General features: G+C 54.0%; 8 protein-coding genes across 8 annotated transcripts; 6 read left to right on the forward strand and 2 right to left on the reverse strand.

The window, feature by feature from the left end:
* Positions 1-739: 739 nt before the first annotated feature.
* On the forward strand, positions 740-1370 carry PG997_004104 (mitochondrial 54S ribosomal protein mL59; the record flags this gene model as incomplete). The annotated part of the gene is made up of 3 exons (XM_066808419.1): positions 740-1116; positions 1218-1278; positions 1335-1370. 3 exons carry the CDS (start codon positions 740-742, stop codon positions 1368-1370), a joined length of 474 nt encoding a protein of 157 aa, XP_066672037.1.
* A 721-nt stretch (positions 1371-2091) lies between these two features.
* On the forward strand, positions 2092-2937 carry PG997_004105 (uncharacterized protein; the record flags this gene model as incomplete). Its single annotated transcript, XM_066808420.1, has 1 exon — positions 2092-2937. The coding sequence occupies one exon, from the start codon at positions 2092-2094 to the stop codon at positions 2935-2937; it is 846 nt and encodes a 281-aa protein (XP_066672038.1).
* Positions 2938-3399: 462 nt separating this feature from the next.
* On the reverse strand, positions 3400-4390 carry PG997_004106 (tyrosine 3-monooxygenase/tryptophan 5-monooxygenase activation protein; the record flags this gene model as incomplete). The annotated part of the gene is made up of 4 exons (XM_066808421.1): positions 3400-3522; positions 3579-3649; positions 3707-4255; positions 4330-4390. The coding sequence occupies 4 exons, from the start codon at positions 4388-4390 to the stop codon at positions 3400-3402; spliced, it is 804 nt and encodes a 267-aa protein (XP_066672039.1).
* Positions 4391-7891: 3501 nt separating this feature from the next.
* On the forward strand, positions 7892-8410 carry PG997_004107 (uncharacterized protein; the record flags this gene model as incomplete). The annotated part of the gene is made up of 3 exons (XM_066808422.1): positions 7892-8019; positions 8115-8246; positions 8371-8410. The coding sequence occupies 3 exons, from the start codon at positions 7892-7894 to the stop codon at positions 8408-8410; spliced, it is 300 nt and encodes a 99-aa protein (XP_066672040.1).
* Positions 8411-9402: 992 nt separating this feature from the next.
* Positions 9403-11624, reverse strand: PG997_004108 (uncharacterized protein; the record flags this gene model as incomplete). Its single annotated transcript, XM_066808423.1, has 2 exons — positions 9403-9591; positions 9651-11624. 2 exons carry the CDS (start codon positions 11622-11624, stop codon positions 9403-9405), a joined length of 2163 nt encoding a protein of 720 aa, XP_066672041.1.
* A 1160-nt stretch (positions 11625-12784) lies between these two features.
* On the forward strand, positions 12785-14452 carry PG997_004109 (uncharacterized protein; the record flags this gene model as incomplete). The annotated part of the gene is made up of 4 exons (XM_066808424.1): positions 12785-12863; positions 12924-13343; positions 13399-13704; positions 13863-14452. 4 exons carry the CDS (start codon positions 12785-12787, stop codon positions 14450-14452), a joined length of 1395 nt encoding a protein of 464 aa, XP_066672042.1.
* A 1346-nt stretch (positions 14453-15798) lies between these two features.
* On the forward strand, positions 15799-18579 carry PG997_004110 (uncharacterized protein; the record flags this gene model as incomplete). Its single annotated transcript, XM_066808425.1, has 4 exons — positions 15799-16055; positions 16115-16580; positions 16694-18046; positions 18100-18579. 4 exons carry the CDS (start codon positions 15799-15801, stop codon positions 18577-18579), a joined length of 2556 nt encoding a protein of 851 aa, XP_066672043.1.
* A 3681-nt stretch (positions 18580-22260) lies between these two features.
* PG997_004111 (phosphopyruvate hydratase) lies at positions 22261-23655 on the forward strand (the record flags this gene model as incomplete). Its single annotated transcript, XM_066808426.1, has 2 exons — positions 22261-22384; positions 22463-23655. The coding sequence occupies 2 exons, from the start codon at positions 22261-22263 to the stop codon at positions 23653-23655; spliced, it is 1317 nt and encodes a 438-aa protein (XP_066672044.1).
* Between the last annotated feature and the right edge of the window lie 228 nt (positions 23656-23883).

The following is a 23883-nucleotide window of genomic DNA, read 5'->3' on the forward strand; positions in this document are numbered from 1 at the left end:
AAAGCGTTGAAAGGGAATGAATGTAACTGATGGAAAACGTGACAACTGACAGAGCCCCACTATTTTGATCGACAAAACCTCGGCCACTTCCCTCGACTGCGTACATAATATATGTATGTAGGTATGTACTTACTTATAAGTATACTATGGAACCTAGGTAAGTACATAGGTAATATATCATTTTTGGAGGAGGGTGACCAACTCGACTCTGGGTTAACGAGGTAAATCGTGCATGCTTTGTTGGTCTGGATGCTCAAGGTTTATCCCCTTGACGGCGACAACGGTTCCACAGCTGCTCTACAGATAGGAAGAGGGACCATGGAGGTAGGTAGCTACGGCAGCTAATTCCTGGGCTTTGGGCCGGTTTCGCACGGTTACACCGGCACTGTTTGTTTTCCGATTATGAAGGTGTTTCTGGTTTATCATCAGGAGAGAACCCCGAACTGGTTTCCATAGCAAACAAAACGACTTTCGTGCGTTGCCTGCTGCTTGTAATCATGTTCCTTCGATCAATTGCGGCTGTTGGAGAAAGACCAGGCACTTAAACCACACCCCTGCAGGCTAAGCCCAGGGTACTTGGGCAAGTGGGACCCAAAAGACCTTTGACTTTCTTTGCGCAATTGGCAATTGGCAATTGCATATCGAATTCCAAGCAGCAGCTCGTCGTCGTCGACTTTCCCGCTCGCACCCACAGCCCGCCAACAACGACAACGTAACCGCCCGTCCGCCCGCACACACCATGACGAGCCGCTACGTCGAGCTGGCCAAACAGCTGCACCCGCGGCTGCAGCGCTTCTTCGCCAAGTACCCGCCGACGCAGATCCTGCCCAAGACGACGGCCGCCAACACGATCAAGGACGGCGCGACCGCCAACCCCTTCCTCCCGCACAAGCACCCCGTCACCGGCCGCTGGCAGGACCCGGAGTTCTCCCTGCGCCGCCAGGCCGAGCTCGTCAAGCTGGCCCGCTCCGCCGGCGTCGAGGAGCTCATGCCTTTCACCCACAAGGGCACCGAGGAGCGGATACGGAAGCGTGTCGAGGAGGGTCTGCAGGTCAAGGGTACCGGTGTCGGCCAGAAGGTCAAGGGCCACCTGCACGAGCGAATGCTGGCCACCAAGTACGTCGTTGTCTCGCAGTACCTGACAGCCAGGACCATCGGCGTCCTGGGAAATATCTTGTTGCATATACTCGATCGCATGGCACTAACAACACGTCCAGGATGGAGAAGAGGAGAACAGCCATGTTGGGTATGCCCAGGTTGGTCAGAGAATGGCGGAAAGTAAGCACTTCCAGACCCCTTGGTTTGCCTACATACAACATACTAACTACCGCCAGACCGGTACACGTGGATGGAAGAAGTTCCCCCGATAAGGAGGCCAATTCGGAATATAGCGAATTGTATCACCAACATCTCACGACTGTACAAAGACCACTGTATGAATATGTATCAATCCACGAGCCAAAGGACATCAACCCTATTCTCGCCCATCGTGCATGTCCTGCGTGTTGTGAAGAAACCAACGCCCTATCCCCATGACGGAACAAGGTTTGCTCAACTGTCTCCGTGCAACATACCAGTTGACTTATGCACAAGAACAAACGCCCATGATGGGTCCCTTCATAGCCTCTCCTTGCCAATGATCTTCTTCATCAGACGAACCAACTGCGTGTCGGCGTAACCTCGTCAACTTACTTGCTTGCAACTTACTCGACGGGCTTCGGACTTGCCAGGGTCACGTGACCCGCAAGAACTTTCCGGTATCCAAGATTTCCAACTTTCTCCCACCCACTTACTCGAGCCTCAACGTCACAGCTGCCTGATTCCCCTCATCCGATACCACGCCGTTTCCCGCAAGCCTGATTTCCTATTCGCTTACGACTCTTCTATAAATCGGTTTGCGTAGCGACTTACTCGGGAGAGGAAACAAAATATCCATCCCACCCACCCCCTTGTGACCCCCAATTGAGAAAAAGAGCCCGCCTTTGTATCAGTAAGAGACTGGCCTGCTGGAGACCGATCTACAAAAATTGTTGCCGTATACAAAAACAAGGGAAGATAATAGAAGGAGAACATACACACACATACACAGCCATGGCTCCACCCAAGAAGAAGGAACCGACCCTCTTCGACATCCTCGCCCTCAGCCCGCAGTCTCTCCAGGGCCAGGACCCACCCACGGCGTTCAAGTCCGTCAAGCAGGCCTACCGCCGCGCCCTGCTGAAGTACCACCCGGACAAGAACCCGCAGGCCGCCGCCGCAAAGGACGGCGACAACAGCGGCGCCGCAAAGGCCCAGGCGCCGCAGCCGGCGGCTCTGTATACCGTAGACCAGATCACCCACGCCTACACCGTCCTCAGCGACGCCAAGCAGCGCCGGGAATACACCCGGAACCTGCAGACCCGGACCACTACTTCTTCTACCCACACATCAACCACCACTTCGTCGTCGACGAGGAACGGCAACAACACGACCCGGAGCCAGCATAGCCAGCAGCACCACGAGTTCAAGACGGGCGTAGAGACCGTCGACCTCGACGACCTGTCCTGGGACGGCAAGCGCGGCATGTACTACCGGTCCTGCCGCTGCGGGCAGTCGCGGGGCTTCCGGTTCCGGGAGGACGACCTGGAGGAGTCGGGCGAGGACGGCGAGCTCATGGTCGAGTGTTCCGGCTGCAGCCTGTCGCTCAAGGTGCTGTTTGAGGAGGTGACGGATGACGAGGACGACGAGGACGACGTCGCGCCTCCGCCACAGCCACAGCAGCGTTCCAGCAAGGGCAGTCGGGACGTCAAAACGAACACGACGAACGGGATGGAACGGACGGTCAGTCAAGGTAGTCATGAAGGCAAGTCGGGGCGGTGGAACTGGAAATTCAGCTTTGGCATCTCCATCGGAGGAGGGGTTGGTTTGAGTGCTGGCGCAAGGACCGGGAGCTCCTAAATTTTCCTGGGGATCATCTGAGATCGGCGTTTTACGGGGAAAAGGTCTGGATCTGGATCTGGATCTGGATCTGGCGTTGTTTTTGCGTTTTGGGGGTGTTGATTTAGTTGGCTTCTGCTACGAGTTATAATGATTGCAAACGAATCACAAATGAATGCATAAAAAATCACCGACTTTGGCAGGCCTAAATCTGCAGTGGATTACTTGCATTGTTGTTGTCCAGACGGGTTGCATTAGAGTCTAAAAGGCAAGCATACGGTGATCAACCTCCAAAAGCTGTTCTTTAGCTCTTCTGCCCGTAGGAAAAGAGACAATTCCCCCATCCCCAAAAGTCATGGTCTTGTTTGTATTTGCAGTCGCGAAAAAAGCATGCAGAATCTCAAGTAACGAGGCTTCAAGCCGCACTCCGAAGACACCGTACCTCCCCCTCTAAATATCACAAGGTCAAGCGACGGACAGCTTTTACTCGGCAGCCTTAGGCTCCTCTGCAGGCGCAGCCGCAGCGGCAGTCTCGCCCTTATCGGCCTCTGTGGCGGCGGCTGATGCCTCAGTTGACGGCTCGGCCTCAGACGAGGTCCAGAGAGTCTGCGTACACAGAAATTAGCAAAGCGTTCCATGTCCCTTGTTTGGATGTTACTTACCAAGTTGTCTCGAAGCAACTGCATGATGAGGGTCGAATCCTTGTAGCTCTCCTCGCTCAGCGTGTCGAGTTCTGCATGATTTAATGTCAGCATATGTCATCTTCATACAGTTGTATATCGTTACGCACCGGCGATCGCATCATCGAAAGCCTGCTTGGCAAGATGGCAAGCCTGATCGGGAGCGTTGAGGATCTCGTAGTAGAAAACAGAGAAGTTCAGGGCGAGACCGAGACGGATGGGGTGAGTGGGAGGAAGCTCGGTCTGAGCGACCTCGGTGGCAGCCTTGTAGGCCTCGAGCGACTTGTCGGCGGACTCCTTGCGGCGGTCACCGATGGCGAATTCGGCCAGGTAACGGTGGTAGTCACCCTTCATCTTGTGGTAGAAGACCTTGGACTCGCCGGACTTAGCAGACGGGATCAAGTGCTCGTCCAGAACCTCGAGGATATCATCGCAGATCTTGGCGAGCTCGGCCTCAATCTTCTGTCGGTACTCCTTGATAAGACCGACTTGAGATGAGTTGCCCTTGGACTCCTCCTTCTGCTCGATAGAGGTGACGATTCTCCACGAAGCGCGGCGGGCACCGATGACGTTCTTGTAGGCGACCGAGAGGAGGTTGCGCTCCTCGACCGTCAGATCACGATCCTCGGAGGCGACAACCTTCATGTTCTCGACCATCTCTATTGACCGTAGTCAGCATATCGGCCGGTCGACGCCATGGGATCTACTGGGGACTGATCGGCGAGAAACATACCCTCGTAGCGCTCGGCCTGCTCAGCGAGCTTGGCGAGGTACACTGCATCTTCGTGACCCATCTTGTCGGAGCTTCTGTCGATACTGAGTCAGAAATGAGAACTATAAGTGGGAGTAGCGCGGTTAGCAGAGTATCTCTGATTGAAGCGACTATTGGCAATGGCAAAGATGATGGAGTTTGACGATGTTGGGGAAGTGCGCAAAGCCTTGATGGAGTCGGAAAAGGGATAAAGGGCTAGTGTGTGTGTGTGGAAACAATCAATCCAGACGCAGATTAGGCAGGGGCAGATGGGCAGATAGGCATTCGGTTTCCGCAGTAGGAGCAGCAGCAGCCGCCCAAGAACTGATAATCCGGGGATGGAAGCAGGCGATCGCAGGCGCTTGCCCTTGACACTCTGGCAAGATGCGCCTAATGAAGTGACGGGTTGACCGAGAAGCACGTCACAAAGGGAGGTGAAGGCCAATTTCCCCCGCAATGGTGGGGTTTGCGCCTACTGCCTGTGGTGCCTTGGGCGCGTGAAAGGGGATGCGTGTCGCCAATGCGAAGGGAAGGCAGCGATTGGGGAGGTACCTTTTGGGTGGTTGAGGATTGTTGTATTTGGTTGATGAAGACTTTGGTTGACGCGGGAAAAGAGTGTTGCCAAATGAGGCGATTGTTGTGGTGGTCGATGGACGATGACGAAAGAGGGAAAGAGTTCAGGGTTGGGATCAGATCAGATGTGCAAGGCCGGTAGCAAAGGTTGATGGGTGCCAGTGCCAAGAAGTACAGCCAGTAGTAGCGCAGCGGGCAAATAGTGGACGGGATGGACTGATGGGCAATTGAATCAATGGGAAGAGGGACTTTAGGCAGGTCTCAGGTAGGATGGATGCATGTAATGAGGCAGTGACGGACGGGTCAGCCTGTAGATTGGCATGGGCTCGCTCGGGCTCAGGCTCAGGCTTAGGCTTAGGCTCAGGCTCAAGGCCTTGGGGGCGGGGTGGAGGGGGACGCATGGAAGCGAGACTAGGACGAGGTACTGGCTGGTACTGACTGACTGACTGACTGACAGACGACAGACAGGTCAATCAATTGACTGACTGCACGACAGACAGCCTGCCTTAGCCAGCAAACAAGCAGTCCCATCCATCCATCCATCCATTTCGATCCTCCAAAAGAGCACCACCACCACCACCACCAGCACTCGCCTGGCTTACTGGCTGGCTTAGGCTTGACGCCCAGCGGACGGGGAATGAGGGGGCACCAAGATCACGAGGAGGGAGGGATGTTCCCTCTCTCCTTGTTGCTTCCGGAGGTTGTATGTGATGGCCAATGGAATGTCATGCAATGTGGGTTTTCTGTTTACTTACTGCTTTGGTTCGTCTAGGTCGTCCTAGAAGAATGGAATAGGCAGATCAGAGTCCAGTAGGCGTAGGAGAGTCGGCTCGGAAGGGGTGGCTGCAGCAGGTTCGGGATGCACTGAAAGTGAAGGAGTCGGGCACAGAAGGGAAGGCAAAAAGTGGTAGGTAATGTTGTTTTGGTCTTATCTGGCACCAGTTCTGGAGAATCGGAGGGGAGGGTTTGCGCCTGGAAATTGAGCCGGGTTTGGGCTTGATTTTTGTTGGTCGAGGGAAGGGAACAGGAGATAGGTACGGTACATGCAAGCAAGCAAATTGATCAAATCGATAGATCTGTCGTGCCGGGTACCTCCAGAATACAGGAGGTGTCCAGGCATGGCATGGTATGACGGACACCTAATAAAAGACGCTCAACTCAACCCCCGGGGCAGTCGGGGGAGTCACTAAGCCAAGGTGAGCCCTGGAAAGAGGGGCAACCGGGCAACCTGAGAGATCAAGTGTGTCCAACAACCAGGTGACCGCCTGCTGGGTCAGCCTTTCCCAGAGCCTCCTGGACTAGTGTGAATGGGATCATCGCAGGGGGCCGGCATCCAATACAACCACATTTGAACACATAACCCTTCTTCCTGTCTTCCATCTTCTCAGATCAATACGAGTGAAGCCTTCCAGTGGAACCGCACAGCTATATCTACCTAATGCACATACCTAGGATGTGTGTAGATTTATAAGTGAAATGGACTCGACTCCCTTCTCATACAGACCTAGATGTATATGTACTCACTCATGGCCATTCTCAATAGTTGATAGGGGGTTATTCCCACAGTCGAGGTATGGGCAATACATAGTCCAACTTGCCATCTTATAGCATCATGCCACAAAACCGCCTCCACCAACATGGATCTTGCGGAGGGCAGCTGGCAGCTGGCTGTCGTACGCGCAGGCTGGTGACTTCAAGGACCTCTTCCAACATCCATAATGGTGTTAGCGATGAAATGGCCTCGAAATCGGTAGCCCTCGCCAGAGATGAATCGCCCTCAAGTGTTCATCTCCGGCTGGGTGCTGTCCTCCCGTGCTTGGCCACGACTTGTTCTTCCTGCCTTCTGGGGCACCAACGCATCACGTTGACTCCTGCCATTCAATATTCCAATTAATCTGTTTCAGGAGCAGAGAAGACTCTCGAAACCGCCAATGACGGTGGTCGGGAGGGAGAGGGAGTGCACGAGCCACCTCGCGATACTCAACCAGCAAACGGCGGGAGGCAATACGCCCACTAAGTAGGTAGGGAAAGCAGGACATCTATCCTCTGCTGCCTTCTCACATATACTACCTCCTAGATTTGATGAATGGGAGAGCCTCGGGTTTCACTTTCTGCCTGCAGCCTCATATGTAGGTAAAGGTAACGAGCACTGATTCCAGAAGCCGCGAAGCCGACCACCTCGAGCTGGTCATATGCGCATTGCTGTGGAACTCGTACGATTGTCGCGAAGAACATTGAGGCCAACAGCGAGCCGATCTCTGATGAGGTGAGGACTCTACATGGCATACGATATTCCGGGAGTTTGTAAAGTACATATGTAGTCAGCGACGAGACCAGCGTCGGCTCTCCAGTCTTCTCAGTTTATCTAGTAGTCCTTGCAGTGCCTTAGGTACATGTAGGTTAGGGATCACTCATAAAACGGGCAGAGCTGATGGATCAAATGCTTCAATGTTGTGCATAACTTATCCTGAACTTCCCCAGCCCCAGGTTGCCAACTGCCAACGCAAACTGGGAAACTGGAAGTCTCTCCCCGCTAACCGACCCGTTCTCCCGGCATCCCCCGGCTGCAGGTGGCACCCAAGCTCCAAATGGCTCCATCCACTGACGCAACCGCCAGAGCAACCTAGAGACAGAGACAGAGCTTCCTGAACCGCCTGCTGCCCATCCCCAAGCTGTTGCCGCCGCCTCCAGCCATCAGCCCACAACACCATTGCAATTGAATCGCATCCAGGTAAGTCGCGGGGCTCGAAAAAGCCGTTCTCGTGATCTTATATGTCATCTGCATACACACACGGAAAGACATATAAGACCTGTCTGTCGATCACCCTCCCCGTCTCCATCATCATCTCCGTGTGCAAGTCGTCAAGAGCTAATCAACCACCAATCTACCCGAAAGGCAGATCCTCCACATCTATCTTTCCATCACATCACCACCACCACCATCACCACTCCCGCATTTTTCTCCTTCAAGATGTACCGACAATATATCGTCAAGGCCTCCAGTGGCCTGACCACCTACGCCCCGCGCCGAGCCTTCGCCACTTCTCTCCGGGTTATGGGCGAGGGTGACACCGGTGCTCCACGTCTCGGCGGTTCTAAGTAAATACAGCCCTGCCCACTGCCCACTGCCCACTGCTAAAGGGCCCCCTCCAACAGCAAGCAATGGTGTAACTGATGGATGGCAACAAAAACAGCGACCCCTTTGTGAAACGCGAGAAGGCCAACGAGGACTTCAGCATCAAGCGCCGCGAGAAGGAGAAGCTGCTGGAGCTCAAGAAGAAGCTTGCCCAACAGCAGGAGCACCTCAAGCAGCTGAGCGACCACATGTAAGCGTCCAATTGGGATTGGCCTTCTTTCCTCTGGGGGGAAAAGAGATCTGAAGCTCCTCTCCTCCTTGTTCTCCCGACTCTATAATGAGACTGTCTGCTGACACAATAACTTCTTCTTCAGCGACGACTTGACTCGTGAGCAGGGTGGCGAGCACAACTAAAGCACCCGTTCTATACTCGACCGAGCGTTCAGGTTGGAACTCTTTCTTGCAAAGAATGTTCGAAGAGAGTGGTTACGGGGAGGATGGTCACTGAGTTTTATTGATATACCATTGGCGTCACCATTGTATCGTATGATCTCGTGAGCCGATTAAGTTGCATTTGCGTTTTCGGCCCAATAAAGACAAATCCAGCCCGCTTCTTGAGAGGATACTCCTCTAATGATCTCTGGCCCGTGCAGTGCTTCTTTCCATAACCCTATCTCTATTGGTCTCTTCGTCTTGACGACAGAGGTAGAATCTGGCTGGTTGGCTGGCTGGCAATGTGTTTACTCCGGCTTTTTTTATCGTTAAACAATAAGGGTCTGATAGCATGATATGGTAGACGTCTATATAAAGAGGGTATATATATGGAGGTATTACACCATGTCAAACAACTAGTGGAGTATGTGAGCTTAACATGGGGGATGCTGAGCCGCCCCTGATAAACAATCATGACACCATATCTTTCAAGCAAACTTCACTCACACTCTACTTACAACCAGACAGATCTAGATGGGTGTTGTTGGGACAAGAATACTCCGCATGGACAATCATCTCATATATCGAAGCTCGACAAAGAATAGGGAAGTGAGAGGCGAGATTGCATAACGAGCCCCTGGGCCTTGGTTGACAATATCAGAAAACCACACAAACTTGTTTTACCACCGGATGTATCGATTATGTAGTATACATTCTAAGAAACATGGGCAATAACCAAACTTGCGCAATACCCAATCAGATTATCGGGGTCGGGCATCTGCAGGAGTATTTCACAAGCTTGAATCTAAGTATGTGGTATTACACTTTTGTGCCCGAAGATCGAAGCACACCTAGGCCAACATGAAAAGTCGACGCCCTCAAAACCAACCCTCTTTGCTGAATACCCATACGCCTGTCCGTGGGGCCGATCTCAACCCAGCCCCCGAGTGATGAAGCTAACGGCGTCCTGGGGTTCATCGCCGACCAATATAGGATCGGTAGAAGCTCTCCGCAGCATCGGGCTCATTTCCGCCGTATTGGTTACCAATGGTGGCGCTGGCCTTTTGTGCAGCATTAACCTTGGCCGTAAGAGTGGCGGCATTGGTATCGATCCACTGCAGTTGTGATAGATGCCCGTTGAGAACGCGGACGATTTGACTCAGCTAGTTCATGAATTAGTACCAGGGGATTAGAGAGCGAAAAGTTGTGCGAGGAGACTTACTGGATCATCAGGCTTATTGCCGTTGCTCAGGGAGCCCGAAATGTCATTGATCTCCTTAATCATCTTGGAGAGATCGCGGCCCATCTCGTCTAGGCGGTCAGTAAGCTTCTCAGCGAGCTTGTATGTCTTTTCACGCTCTTGGTCAGGGCCTCCCAGTTGCTCGTTGCGACCGATATCGCGATTGAACATTGAATCAACTTCTGCCTCGTATTTGTCTAACCAGCTCTCGAGCTCCTCCTGCTGGCTTTCCACAGCAACCAACTGGCGTTCAACGTCGCGGCTTGCCTTCTCGGCTTCGTACGTACTCAGGTAAAGCTTCTGGATCTTTTCGCCATTATCGACCAGCAGTCGATCCCATGCCGCGACCTGTGCAGCCTGATCCTTGAATTCTTTCTGGTACTTGGATAGATCAGTGGCCCAGCGCGTGATGATCTCATCCATCGTCTTATTCTTCAGGCGAGCAATTTGGGATGTAGGGCCCGTCGTCGATGCGCCCATGTTTGCATTTGCGCTCGCAGTGGTTTTTGCTGCCTCTGCCGGCTTACTCTGGCCTAGGATTGAGCCTGCAGCAGGTGCTGCCGTTGCAGCAGTGGCAGTGGTCGTAGGAGCAGACGAAGCTGCTGCCGAAGCAGCCGGAGCGAATAGGCCACCGGCCGCCTTGGGCGCTTCTGACGCCGTAGCAGAGCTGGCTGGCGCAGTTGTTGCAGCAGGAGCTGCGGAGCCAAATAAGCTAGGCGTTTTTGCTGCCTCGGATGTCGCAGTAGAAGCAGCGGGCTTATTCAGACCCCCAAACAGAGAGCCAGCTGGAGCTGAAGCAGTGGTAGCAGGTGTGGAGGATGCAGCTGACGATGCTCCGGCAGTGGCAGCCGGAGCACCACCGAATAATGAACCAGCGGGTTTCGCAGCAGATGCGGCGGGTTGGGTAGACTGGGCATTTCCACCTGGGAAAATCGACGAAGTCGGCGTACTGCTTTGTGCAGTTGGAGGCTTGCCGAACAGACTGGAGGAGGAGGACGGAGCAGCCTCGGCGGGCTTTGGGGCGCCGAAAGGGGTAGAACTTGGAGCTGCTGCCTTTGGGGTACTCCCGAACAGGGTCGAAGAGGCCGCGCCCGATGATGCAGGCTGTGTAGATGTATTCTGAGAAGCTGTCGCCCCGAGCCCTCCGAATAGACCCCCGCTTTGTTCTCCTTCTTGTCCCCCTGGTGCTGCTGCTGCTCCTCCAAACAAACTGTCCGTGGCCGGCGCCCCGGCAGGTGTAGTTGAGTTCATCCCAAACAATGGCTTGGCTGGGGTGGCGGCAGCGGCAGTAGGGTTGCTCGTCGGGGTGGTTCCGAACAGTGAGGAAGTTCCTGTACTGGAGGCTGGGGCGTTGCCGAAGAGACCACCTCCTGGTTGCGAAGTGGGTGTAGCACCCGCTGCTGGGGTCTTGCTGTCCTTGTTGCCGAACAAGCCTCCGGAGGAGCTGGTAGCGGTCGCTGCAGGTGTAGAGGTCGCGGCGGTCGAGGCCGGTGTCGAGCTGGTGTTTCCAAAGAGTCCGCCAGTGGACGCAGGCTTGGCGGCAGCGCCGAATAGAGATCCGCTAGCTGCAGGTTGTTGTGTGTTGGTGTTGCTGCTGGTACCCGAACCGAAAAGGCCACCGCCAGTCGCTCCGCTAGGGGTGCTTGCGCCGGATGCTGGGGCACCACCACCAAACAGTGAGGGCTTCGCGTCAGCTGGTTTCGCAGTTGTGTTGCCAAACAGACTACCCGGGGTTCCTGAAGCAGGGGTTGTAGAGTTGTTGTTGCCGCTACCGGCGTTGCCAAAAGAGAAGCTGGGAGTAGCCGACTGTCCGCCAAACAGACCACCGCCAGCAGAGGGAGGAGTGCTGGAAGCAGCAGGTGCAGAGCCGAACAGCGAGTTTGAGGCCGGCGCGGACGAGGTTGTGGCATTATTCGATTGGCCAGCCGAGCTGGCATTGCCGAAGGTAAAAGACATGATGGGCGTGCCTTGCTGCAGCTAGGGAATGCTGCGTGATCAAGAGAGGCGGTTGGTCGGAGGAATGTGTTTCTTCTTTCGTGGCTCAGGGCGCGCTTTTCATCCCTGCGCTCGCTGTCTTGGGGGGAGGATGTAGCTTGGTGCTTGATGCGGGTGAAAAGAGCAGTAGTTGAAGCTCGACCCTGCGTGTTGCGAATTGAAGAAAACAAAAAGTCCAATTACCGCCGGCCAGCTGTACTAGACTAGAGGAACTCTCCCCCAATGTTGTTTGTTTGGCCCTGGACGAGTTGCTGGCAATGCAACTTGATCAATCACCTTCTGCTTGGCTTGGTAGGTCTGGTAGAGATGCAGGTGGTCAAAATGAGACCTATCGAATAATGGGAGGTATGTTTTTGTTGACGGTGCCGGCTGTATTGATATCACGCCCAACCCTCAAGTTTAGGTACTTTACCTACTTTTTTCCCTACGCGACAGCAGACGGGAAAGAGCTTCTCTCAGCTTTCTGAAAGGACCCGCAGTTTCGCGTGCACGGGCCATGCAAAGTATCCGATGTCCCACCAGTGCTAGGCCACTCAGTACCTTCAATGTTCCTCAGGGCTCCTCAAGTGCTGGCAGTAGGTACCCAGCACCCGGCTTGATGCCTCCCAGGCCTGCCGCCTGCGAGCGAGCCTGCCTGCCTGCCGATGCTGCCTCACGCAGGAAACCGGCTTCTCTACTTGGCCACAAGTACCTCCTGGGCAGCCCATCAACCCAGCCAATTGACCAAAGGCTGTGTGCTCCGCCCGGCACTGTCCCTCGCCGTTCTAGACCAGACTACCTGAAGTACACCCTCCCGCCATCATTGCCCTGACGGTCGATCGATCTGTATCCAACTCTCGATTCACGACCAAGACCTACAGCATTCTGCCCCCCTTCCATCATCCAGCTGCCAAGGGAGGTCGAAACTTTACTTCCAGCCTCTGCCAACTTTTGTGCTTCCACGCAGGCATCACAAAGTTGGGCTTGCATCAGCAATCCCGCTTCCTTTGCTGTCCCTTGTTGGTTCGACAAGGAGCCCAGCCGCTTCTGGCGCCCCTACGGCCATACCTTCCGTCAACTTTTCCGACCTGATCACTACAAAATCCTCCGGCCAAGATAGAAGCCCAGGCAAGCAACAGAAAATGCCCGAAGAGCCCAAGTCAGAGAGTCTCGAGACGCCGGAGCGTAAGGGGCTCCAAGACCCCGGCGCACACGAGCTAGGTACCTACTTCTGAATGACGGCTATATCTCAAACGAGTTTGCTAACGAAACTGCTGGTAGCCTCATCCGACTCCGAAGACCATTTCTCAGATGCCCAGTCGGCTCCTTCAGAGAGCGCCGAGCCCAATTCTCCTGTGCCCAAGACCCGCGTAGAGAAAGTAGACGATGAGCCCTCCTATGGCGAGGTTCCCGGGACGGAGGCCTACGATAAGCGAACTGGCGATGCCGCTCCGGACGAGATTGCTGTCATCCCTGACCCGGGGACAGACTCGTCTGCCAAAGACACCGCCGCTCCGGAGAGCCAACCTGTCCCGAAGACAGTAGTAGATGAGACGGCAGACGCACCAGGCTCTACCACCCAAAACTACCACGAAGATCTCCACGCAGCAGATGCTACTCCTGATTATGTCCGCAAAGCCGATGGCACGGGTGAGGCTAGTACTCAGCCAGCCTCGCTAGAAACCACCGGACAAGCAACTGGTACGGCAGCCAAGTCCTCCTGAGCTACCTGCATCGATTGACCCTACCCTCGTAGATGAAGTGCCTGAGTCTCCAGCCCTGAAGTCACCATCCAAACATCGACGAAGGAAGTCTTCAGCGGCAAAGTCAATGGACGCTTCTGGAGAACAGACAGTAGATGGTGGCGACGAGGGCAATGATGATGACTTTGGCGACGATTTTGACGATTTCGAGGAAGGCGACGAAGATGCCGATTTTGGTGACTTCGATGACGATTTCCAGCAGGCAGAAGCGAACACCCCGGCTCCCCGCCGGTCGGTGTCCCGCCTTCTGTCTCAGTACCCTCTTTTGTACGTCGAAGCTTTCATTTCCATAGTATGCGGTGCTGGGCCCTTGGGCAAATAGCTTATGATTTCCCAGCCAATATTAGATCTAGACGGTCTCGACTCCGAGGACGTTCTAGCAGCTACAGAACCATATCTCAACGCATTGTACCCACCCGACTTAGATGAGCTCCCTGAGCTCCCTGGACCCCTAAAGATAACCCGATATTCTTCAATCCCCGGAGTGCATCTCTCTGGTCACAACTTGCCGCGCCGCCGCCGCTCCAACCGCCCGACTGGATCCGGTCACGCATACGGCGGCTTTTCCTCGTCTCCCTCGGCGTGCCGGTCGACCTCGACGAGATCTTACCGGCTTCGAAACAGAAGAAGCTCGTTTTGCCATCACTACACCGTGTCACTTCCAACGGGTCTCTTCGGACATCATCGGAATCCAGATCGATATCTCGGATACGGAAAAACGAAGGCAATGGCTCGTCGGTGTCTGTGGACTCGCAAGGCAAAGAAAAGCCTCGGTCGGAATCCAAGCGACGTAAAGGGCCCCTTCCTGCGCCCGAGCTGGATCTTGTTTCGGCAAGGCAGCTGTGCGCAACGACCGAGGAGGCTCTCAACGGCATGACCGATCCGGAGCTCAAGGGGCACGTGGCCAGGCTCCAGGAGATGGAAGGGCTGGCCAACGAACTTCTGGAATATTGGAAGAAGCGCACAGATGAGAAGGTTGGCGACCGCGAAACATTCGAAGGCGTGATAGAAAATCTAGTCAAACATGCTCGCAAGACGAGGAAATAGGCAAGATACGAACGAGAGGAAGTTACGTTAATGGGATATGCCAAAAAGTACTGCGCCTTCAGGTTAAGGGATGACAGAGGCTGGTTGGGTCTTCTTGGCTGTGTATTGAAGTACTTATGCTGGTAATGTTGGTATACAGATACATTGATACCTACAATCATAATGCGAATCTACCGGGTCTCTCTCTCTCGTGGGCAATTGCCTCACGTTCAAAGAGTCGAGCTGGCATGACAGCTGACAGTCTGGTAGGTGTTGTGATGATTCAGATATGCACATGCATGCTTACCTACATCAATGATACATGGAACTCCGGGGAGCGAGGTTGTGCGCGGCTGGGTTTCCCACCAAACAAGGATGAGGCGTGCAGAATCGCAGTTGCATTTGCCCATCTGCAAGACAGAAGCAGCTGTCGGCTTGCCTTGGCAAGACTCGGGCTGGCAAGCTGGACTCGACTACACTACGTCTGGACTACCCCTCCTCGGAGCGCTTCCCACATTAAAAAAGAAAAGAAAAAAAAAAAAAAAAGGCTTCAATGGTTGTCCCTCCGTTGATTCGGTTGACCATGTAGGTTACACCGCCCAGCACAAAACATAGTTCTCTTATTAGTGGCCATAGCACTGCAGCTGCTTGGTTTTTTCTTTTTCGGTGATGCTGTTTCAGGCCGGCGCCTACCTATCCATTTGATTGCTTCTCGAGCAGCATCACTCACAACATTGAACCCATCACTCACTTTCAGGAGCCTTACTTCAAATAGCCAGGGCTGTTGAGGAGGTACTTTCCCTCACCACTGTACATTTCATTCCCTCGATACCAGCCTAAACTGGTCCCCTCCTTCCTGATTCGTCTGTATTATTATTCTTGCCCATCATTATCCCTGGGCAGTGTACATGTAACATTGTACTATAGACACGCCTACCAGACATCTGCTGTCTGGTAACTCTTTCGGTCCATTCTTTCCACGCTGATGTCGTTTCGCACGCTTCGTGCCGTGGATGCCCACATTCACCGGCTTCCCCCAGCGACTGTGCTGTATAGTAGCCACGCCTGCCGCTCTGTCCGTACCTTGGGCCTTCCTCGTAGAAATCTTTGTCATCCAAACTTTCCCAGAAGGCCCTCGTCATCGCTAGTCAAGTAAATTCAAAAAGGCCCCATCCCGTACCCGTTCTGTCCCGCATCCGAGCGGCCAAGCTAACCCCACCATCTGTCTGCTGGCTCGTAGTCTTACTGCCCTTCGTCACTCCTTCGATTCCTATTCTCCCAAACGTCTACGCCTCTCCTGCAACCCTCCCGCTCGTATTCCCACGTCTTTTGCCCGGTCCTGCTCCTACCAGAGAAGAATCAACAACATGTGCAGGCTGGCGGGTGATAACGAGCACTTCGGCGGAGCCAACCCGGACCCTAACATGGGCCGCGAGCTCCTGCCAACCAACGTGGTCCCGAGGCACTACGATGTCACTTTGGAACCGGACTTCGAGAAGTTCATCTTCAATGGCACTGTCGTGATCGACTTCGACGTCCAGGAAGAGTCCAAGTCGATATCCCTGCACACTCTCGAGATCGATATTCACAGCGCTCAAATCAAGCAGGGAGACAAGGTCGTGACGTAAGTCGAGCTGGACGTGGCCGAAGTGATTCTATGTTTGGTATTAATTCTTCATGTAGCTCTTCATCGGCCATTACATACGATGAGACAAAGCAGGTCTCGACGATCGAGCTTCAAAAGGCTGTCCCCCGGGGAACCAAAACGACTCTGGAAATCAAATTCACCGGCCAGCTAAACGACCAGATGGCCGGCTTCTACCGTTCGACATATAAGAAGGCAGATGGCACGGAGGGCATGCTGGCCACCTCGCAAATGGAGGCCAACGACTGCCGCCGTGCTTTTCCCTGCTTTGACGAACCCCTCCACAAGGCAAACTTCACCGTCACCCTCATTGCGGACAAGAACCTCACTTGCTTGAGCAACATGGACGTTGCTTCCGAGACCGAGGTCACTTCGGCAATCACTGGAACAACTCGAAAAGCTGTCAAGTTCAACAAGACCCCGGTCATGTCCACTTACCTCGTGGCCTTCATCATTGGCGAGCTCAACTACATCGAGACCACAAACTTCCGCGTGCCCATCCGGGTATATGCGCCGCCCAGCTCAGACATTGAGCACGGTCGTTTCTCGCTGGAACTGGCTGCGCGCACACTGGCGTATTACGAAAAAATATTCGGTGCTGAGTTCCCCTCCCCAAGATGGACATGGTTGCGATCCCTGATTTTGCTGCTGGTGCCATGGAGAACTGGGGCCTCATCACGTACCGAGTTGTTGATTTGCTCTACGATGAGAAGACTAGCGGCGCATCCATGAAGGAGCGCGTAGCTGAGGTTGTCCAGCACGAGCTTGCTCATCAGTGGTTTGGTAATCTCGTCACAATGGACTGGTGGGAGGGTCTGTGGCTAAACGAGGGCTTTGCCACGCTGATGAGCTGGCTGAGTTGCGACAAATTCTACCCTGAGTGGAAGGTGTGGGAAAGCTATGTCATAGACAATCTCCAAAGTGCGCTTGGTCTGGACTCTTTGAGAAGCAGCCATCCGATCGAGGTTCCTGTCAAGCGAGCCAGCGAGGTTGATCAAATCTTTGATGCCATTTCTTACGCCAAAGGCTCGTCTGTTCTTCGCATGATCTCAACCTATCTGGGCGAGGATGTTTTCCTGGAAGGAGTCCGCAAGTATATCAAGAAGCACGCCTATGGTAACACGCAGACAGACGACCTCTGGGCAGCGCTGGAGGAGGCTAGTGGCAAGCCTGTCAAGGAGATCATGTCAATCTGGACCAAGAACGTCGGATACCCCGTTGTGCAGGTCACCGAAAATGAGCAGGACAAGTCGATCCATGTCAAGCAGAACCGATTCCTTCGCACGGGCGATGTGAAACCTGAGGAAGACCAGGTTTTGTACCCCGTCTTCCTAGGCCTTCGCTCCGCTGAAGGCATTGACGAAGACCTCACTCTTTCCAAGCGCGAAGACACATACAAACTGAAAGACCTGGACTTCTTTAAGCTCAATGCTAACCACACTAGCATCTACCGAACCTCTTACACGCCAGAGCGCCTTGAGAAGCTTGGCCAGGCCGCCAAAAATGGCAAATTGAGCGTTGAAGACCGCGCTGGCATGATTGCTGACGCGGGTGCCCTTGCAACATCTGGTTACCAGAAAACTTCTGGAGTATTAAACCTGTTGAAGGGCTTCGACACAGAGGATTCATTTGTTGTTTGGAATGAGATCATCTCCCGAGCATCGATGGTCCAGACGGCTTGGAACTTTGAGGATGCCCCAACAAAAGACGGTCTCAATGATTTCATCAAGGATCTGGTCAGCGAAAAGGCACACACGCTTGGCTGGACCTTCAGTGAAAATGATGGACATATTGAGCAGCAGTTCAAGGCGATGTTGTTCGGCGTCGCCGGACTTGCTGGTGACAAGCCAATCATTGCCGCTGCTCAAGAAATGTTCAGCAAGTATATGGCCGGTGATAAGTCGGCTGTTCACCCCAACATTCGGGGTAGCGTGATCAGCATTGCCCTGAAGTACGGTGGAACTGAAGAGGTAAGCATTGCTTGGGCAGATCTTGAAAAGACAGAAGTTCTAACGATAATCAGTACGATGCGGTTGTTGACTACTTCCGAAAGTCTACCAACAGCAATGAGCGCAACACAGCGCTCCGTTGTTTGGGTCGTGCCAAGGATCCCCAGCTGATCCAGCGAACTCTTGATTTCATTTTGTCGGATGAGGTCAAGAGCCAGGATATCTACCTGCCGGCCAGCGGACTGCGAAGCCACCCCGAAGGCATCGAGGCACTCTTCACCTGGCTCACCAAGTCATGGCCTGGTGTCTATAAACGGCTGAGTGGAAACCCGCCCATTCTTGGCAGCATGGTAACAGTCTGCACAAGCGCCTTCACCCAACAAGCGCAGCTTGACAAGGTCGAAGCCTTCTTCAACGACCAGGACACCAAGGCCTTCGACCAGCCCCTGGCACAAAGCAAAGACTCCATCAGAAGCAAGATTGCCTGGGTGGCTCGCGACAGCGACGACGTAGCCACTTGGGTGAAAGAGTACAAGCAAAAGGCCCAGTTATAGGTAAGTAGCCTTTGAGTGCCGATTCTAGGGCTTGCACAGCATGGCATGGAGCTCCTCCGTAGAATATAGTCTACTTCCTTGCAAGGCTCGGCCTATATTTAGAGCAGAGAATGTCTAGCCTAGTTCAATATTAACGACACCAATAAATACTATGCCGCATGCGAGGTTCTTGCTTTGACTGTGCCTCAAGCTGGTGGCTCCCTGGGTTCTTTTTTTTTTTTTTTTTTTTGCCCCCTTCTTCCACTACATCTGTAGATTTCCTGGTGAATGATTCTAGACTGGCGAGTTTCGTCGATCTGTTTCCTGAGTGACTCTTCATCTACTGGCTGAGTATGGCCGATTCGCCTTTGGTTATATGAATAGGGGAGGAGGAACGACAGCCCCAAAGCACCATGGCAAAGCAGTCAAATGCAATCTAATAACGAGCCAGGACTTGTTGACAAAATGAAGAGGCCGCCCTTCGCTGTACACCAGACGCAATACTGCAAGGTTAAACAGAAGCATCGAAGCGGGATGATGGGATGATGGGATATGATGGTTGAAGTAAGCCGAGAGCCATGAAATCGTGCAGACGTTTCGCTCAAGGGAGAGGCATATGTATCACACTGTACAACATATGAATATGTAATACGCTTAACACCCTGTGGGATGATTAAGCGGACAAACCACTTCCTGGGCGTAAAATAGAACAACAAGCCGTCATATACCTACCTGAGATAACACCCGTGTGTAAAGGGCCAGAGGCATACATCAGAACCGACCAAACTTGGGAGATTCATGTCACTACCTGCACTCTGTACTATAACCAGCAATGCCATCATGATCTCAGCATCTGTACTTTTTGACACAGCATGGGTTGGTTGAGTGGTGAGGTCGGCTTCAACGATGCGGAAGCCCCGGCGGGGGCCCCTCGACTCGGGGCCGAACCGGAGGGGTAAGAAGAAGGGACACAGCGAAAGCACTCGGGTCTTGGGTCACATTAACGAAATTGTCTACGGCAGTGATGGCTACGTGTCACGCAGTCAAGAACAGAAGGATGAACGCGGAAGTTGCTGTATGCGTACACAGGCGTACATGCAGGCACATAATATAGCAATGCAGGCGGCCTAGGTAGGCAGCCCAGGCAGGCAGGTAGGAGGCTAGCCACAAACCAGACCCGAAGCTCGAGCTCGTGTGGCGTGATGGATTTACAATGTGCATAGGGTCTAGGCCAGCGATCGTGCGGTGCAGCCCACGCAGCCCACTCAGTCGCGGCAACGGCACGACTAAGCAGCCCCGAGCTATCCAGCAATCCAGGGTCGCCCAAACTGCAGGGCAGATCAAGCATAATCTGGCCGAGCCGAAGGGCAAACCCGCCGCGACATCATGCGATGGGCTGCTGGATGGCACTGGCGGTGTCCACTTGGATCTTTCGACGTCAGCCCCGCCTGCCCGCTCTGGCTGGCGCTCCGGGTGAAGAAGGAAGCGAATGGAGGCGCTTGCCCTTTGCCATCCCATCCCAAGAGGGCAGGCGGGTTCGCAGGTTCTGGATCGAGACGATGAGACGGCTCGCTCAGGGGACCAGAAACCTGAGGGCGACAGGCGCACCCGGGCTCGACGGATCCAATATTAACCCCGAAGGTACGGACCGAATGAGTGGTATGATCTGGAGGTCAATGGCAACACTGAAGGTGGCGCTGCCCGGAAAGTCCTCTCTATATCGGACCTGAACGACGGAGACGATAGGAGCGAGGTCTACAGCCTACGGAACCGACAGGCAGTGATGGCACTCATGATGAATTGCTCAGGAAGGCAGCATCCAGAGGACCGCGATGTGTTGGGACTTTAATTGAGCGGCTGAGATGCATCTACTGTACGATTGCCATGCATTCTAGATTTGTATACACCAATCGAGGAACCCGGTCGGTCAGTCGATTGCAGCAATGCCAGAGCCCGAGATGTAGGCCCAATACAATGATATCCTGATGATTTCGGAAACGATGGCATTCAAGCTCAATTTCCATGCTACCCGGCCATCGGACCGGACGAGACGATGAGGAAACGCCCATATTACCACGTAGCTTGAGGCGAAAGAGCCCGTAAGTTCCCAGCGTCAGATGGAGACGGCCCGAATCTGGCCAGAGCAGAAAAGTGGCACATCCCATCTGGACAGATGGGCCGGACAGTGCAGTGACAGCCAGAGCCGACGATGTTCAATGGACTTACAGTAGACCTGCGGGATGGGCGATATTGGCCAACTAGTCGGATTAAGAAGACCACGTTCGGTTCGTTTCCCAGCAACCTTGGAGCCCTGTCGCCCTGCCAAGGGGAAAGAGAAAAGGCGCGCAAGTGGGATTTTCCCTGAGTACGGGTTCTGGGTTCTGCACCACCCATAATAAGCCTTGTCGCTTGTCTCGGAAACAGGTGAGGGTGAGGAGATTCCGTCCGAATCGTGGCGAACACGCGGAGCAGCAGCCCCCCAGCCCCCAGCCCCAAGCTGGGTGAGTGAGTGAGTGCAGGCACAGTACCCAGGTAAAGTATGTACATGATGTAAGTTCTCAACATCAATCAATTGAACAGTTGTGTCTGTCCGTCCGTCTCTTTGTCTCCCTGCTCCAAAAGTCTATGTCTGCAAGTACAGCTAGGCAGCTGGGCATGCAGCATCGTCGTGTACCGCTGGAGGAGTGGGCTACTGCTTTACTATTGATTGGCCTCTCGTTTTAAAGTAGGGCAACCAGGCCGATCGCCTGATGTGAAGCCATTGGTTGCGAGCTACGTCGGGACCCTAGGGACCCCACGCACGTCGCAGGCAGGACGTCTAAGGTTTACTGTTAGGTGATTCTCAATGTTCCAGTCGAATCGAAATCGGTATTTTAGCCCCTCAACCCAACCCAACCGAATTGAGCTTGACCCCTCCTCAAGGGTCTTTTTGGGGGGGGGCGTCGTAGTAGTAGTCGCGCAGGCAGTACCTTACAGTGCTACATCAATCCTACCTCAAGGAGGTAGGTACATCTTTACCTGCCCTCACTGACTGATGAGGCCTCGTACCTTCTGCCCCGCCATCCTGTTTACGTAGGTCTGTCTGTGTGTGTGTGTGCTTGCTTGCTTGTAGCTCGAGGTACATTGGCAATAGCTGTGCAGCTGTAGCCAATTCTCTCACCATCTACCGTCTGCTATTGATCAGACTCTCCCTGAATTTTCTTCCTCCTTCCTCTCTCTCTCTCCCCTCTTCTCTTCTACGGTTCTACCCATCCTATCTACCAAAACCAAGTCAAACCAATACAGCAGACAGTAAGTAACAAAAACGCCCCATCCAGAAAGACGGCGTCTGCCAATTGCCCGCCTGTTTCCAATGTTATTATCGGGAACCGTGCTTGTCGGAGAGCTCCCAGAACCCCCACCATCATGCTATGCCGCCATGGCGTTGAGGCATATTTCTGGAAACGGGGTTTCCAAACATTGCCCACTTGCCTGTCACACTCAGCTGCTTGGCTCCAGTCGAGGGCCCTTGCTTGCCTGGCCTGAGGAGCTACCAAGCTACCTACCCTGCCTGGCACCTCTTCCCTGGCTATTCTTAGTCGTGCTCAGACCTCGCCGTCCGATATATAAAGCTCCAGCTCCCCCTCTTCCCTACTCTCCTCCATCGGTTCAAGCTGACATCCTTTCGCAACAACACAGTCATAACATCCACAACAATTCACCATGGGCATCAAGAAGATTCACGCTCGTCAGGTCTACGACTCTCGCGGTAACCCTACCGTCGAGGTTGACGTCGTCACCGAGACCGGCCTCCACCGCGCCATCGTCCCCTCCGGTGCCTCTACCGGTATGCATACACCCCTCCCGCGGTCCCGATCCTCCTCCCCCAGACCCAGCAGCAGCTAACAAAGCTTGTGATATCCAGGTCAGCACGAAGCCTGCGAGCTCCGCGATGGCGACAAGGCCAAGTGGGCCGGCAAGGGTGTCCTGAAGGCTGTTGAGAACGTCAACACCGTCATTGCCCCCGCCATCATCAAGGAGAACGTTGATGTCAAGGACCAGTCCAAGGTTGATGACTTCCTCGTCAAGCTGGATGGTACCCCCAACAAGACCAAGCTCGGTGCCAACGCCATCCTGGGTGTATCCCTGGCTATTGCCAAGGCCGGTGCTGCCGAGAAGGGCGTTCCTCTGTATGCCCACGTCTCGGACCTTGCCGGCACCAAGAAGCCCTACGTCCTCCCCGTTCCCTTCATGAACGTCCTGAACGGTGGCTCCCACGCCGGCGGCCGTCTCGCCTTCCAGGAGTTCATGATTGTCCCCTCCAAGGCCCCCAGCTTCACCGAGGCCATGCGCCAGGGTGCTGAGGTCTACCAGATCCTCAAGTCTCTCGCCAAGAAGAAGTACGGCCAGTCCGCTGGCAACGTCGGTGACGAGGGTGGTGTCGCTCCCGATATCCAGACCCCCAAGGAGGCTCTTGACCTCATCACCGAGGCCATTGAGAAGGCCGGCTACACTGGCCAGATCAGCATCGCCATGGATGTTGCCTCCAGCGAGTTCTACAAGGAGGACGCCAAGAAGTACGATCTCGACTTCAAGAACCCCGACTCCGACCCCACCAAGTGGCTCACCTACGAGCAGCTTGCTGCTCTGTACAGCGAGCTGGCCAAGACCTACCCCATCGTCTCGATCGAGGACCCCTTCGCCGAGGACGACTGGGAGGCCTGGAGCTACTTCTACAAGACCTCTGACTTCCAGATTGTCGGTGATGATCTGACTGTCACCAACCCCATCCGCATCAAGAAGGCTATTGAGCTCAAGTCGGCCAACGCCCTTCTCCTCAAGGTCAACCAGATTGGTACTCTGACCGAGTCCATCCAGGCCGCCAAGGACTCCTACGCCGCTGACTGGGGTGTCATGGTCTCTCACCGATCCGGTGAGACTGAGGATGTCACCATTGCCGATGTCGTTGTCGGTATCCGAGCCGGCCAGATCAAGACTGGTGCCCCCGCTCGTTCCGAGCGTCTGGCCAAGCTCAACCAGATCCTCCGCATTGAGGAGGAGCTCGGCAGCAACGCCGTCTTCGCTGGCGAGAGCTTCCGCAAGGCTGTGAACATGTAAAGAAGGAAAGAAAGAGAGCGAGAGAACAATGCACTATACCATGGAATGACTTTTATGATCGGGAATGAACGGAAATGGTTTGGGCAGCGACATAGACAAAAGTCAGAATGAACGAATGCAGATATCCAATCCACTACCACTACCAATTTTCTGTGTAACATGCTGTTGTGCCCTCTTGCCATGCTATATGGAATGCAATCAATCGTAGACGGGCATCTTTGGCACGCC

Source organism: Apiospora hydei (genome assembly GCF_038363865.1).
Source record: "Apiospora hydei strain CBS 114990 chromosome Unknown utg000004l_segment0_segment0, whole genome shotgun sequence".
Taxonomy (NCBI): Eukaryota; Fungi; Ascomycota; class Sordariomycetes; order Amphisphaeriales; family Apiosporaceae; genus Apiospora; species Apiospora hydei.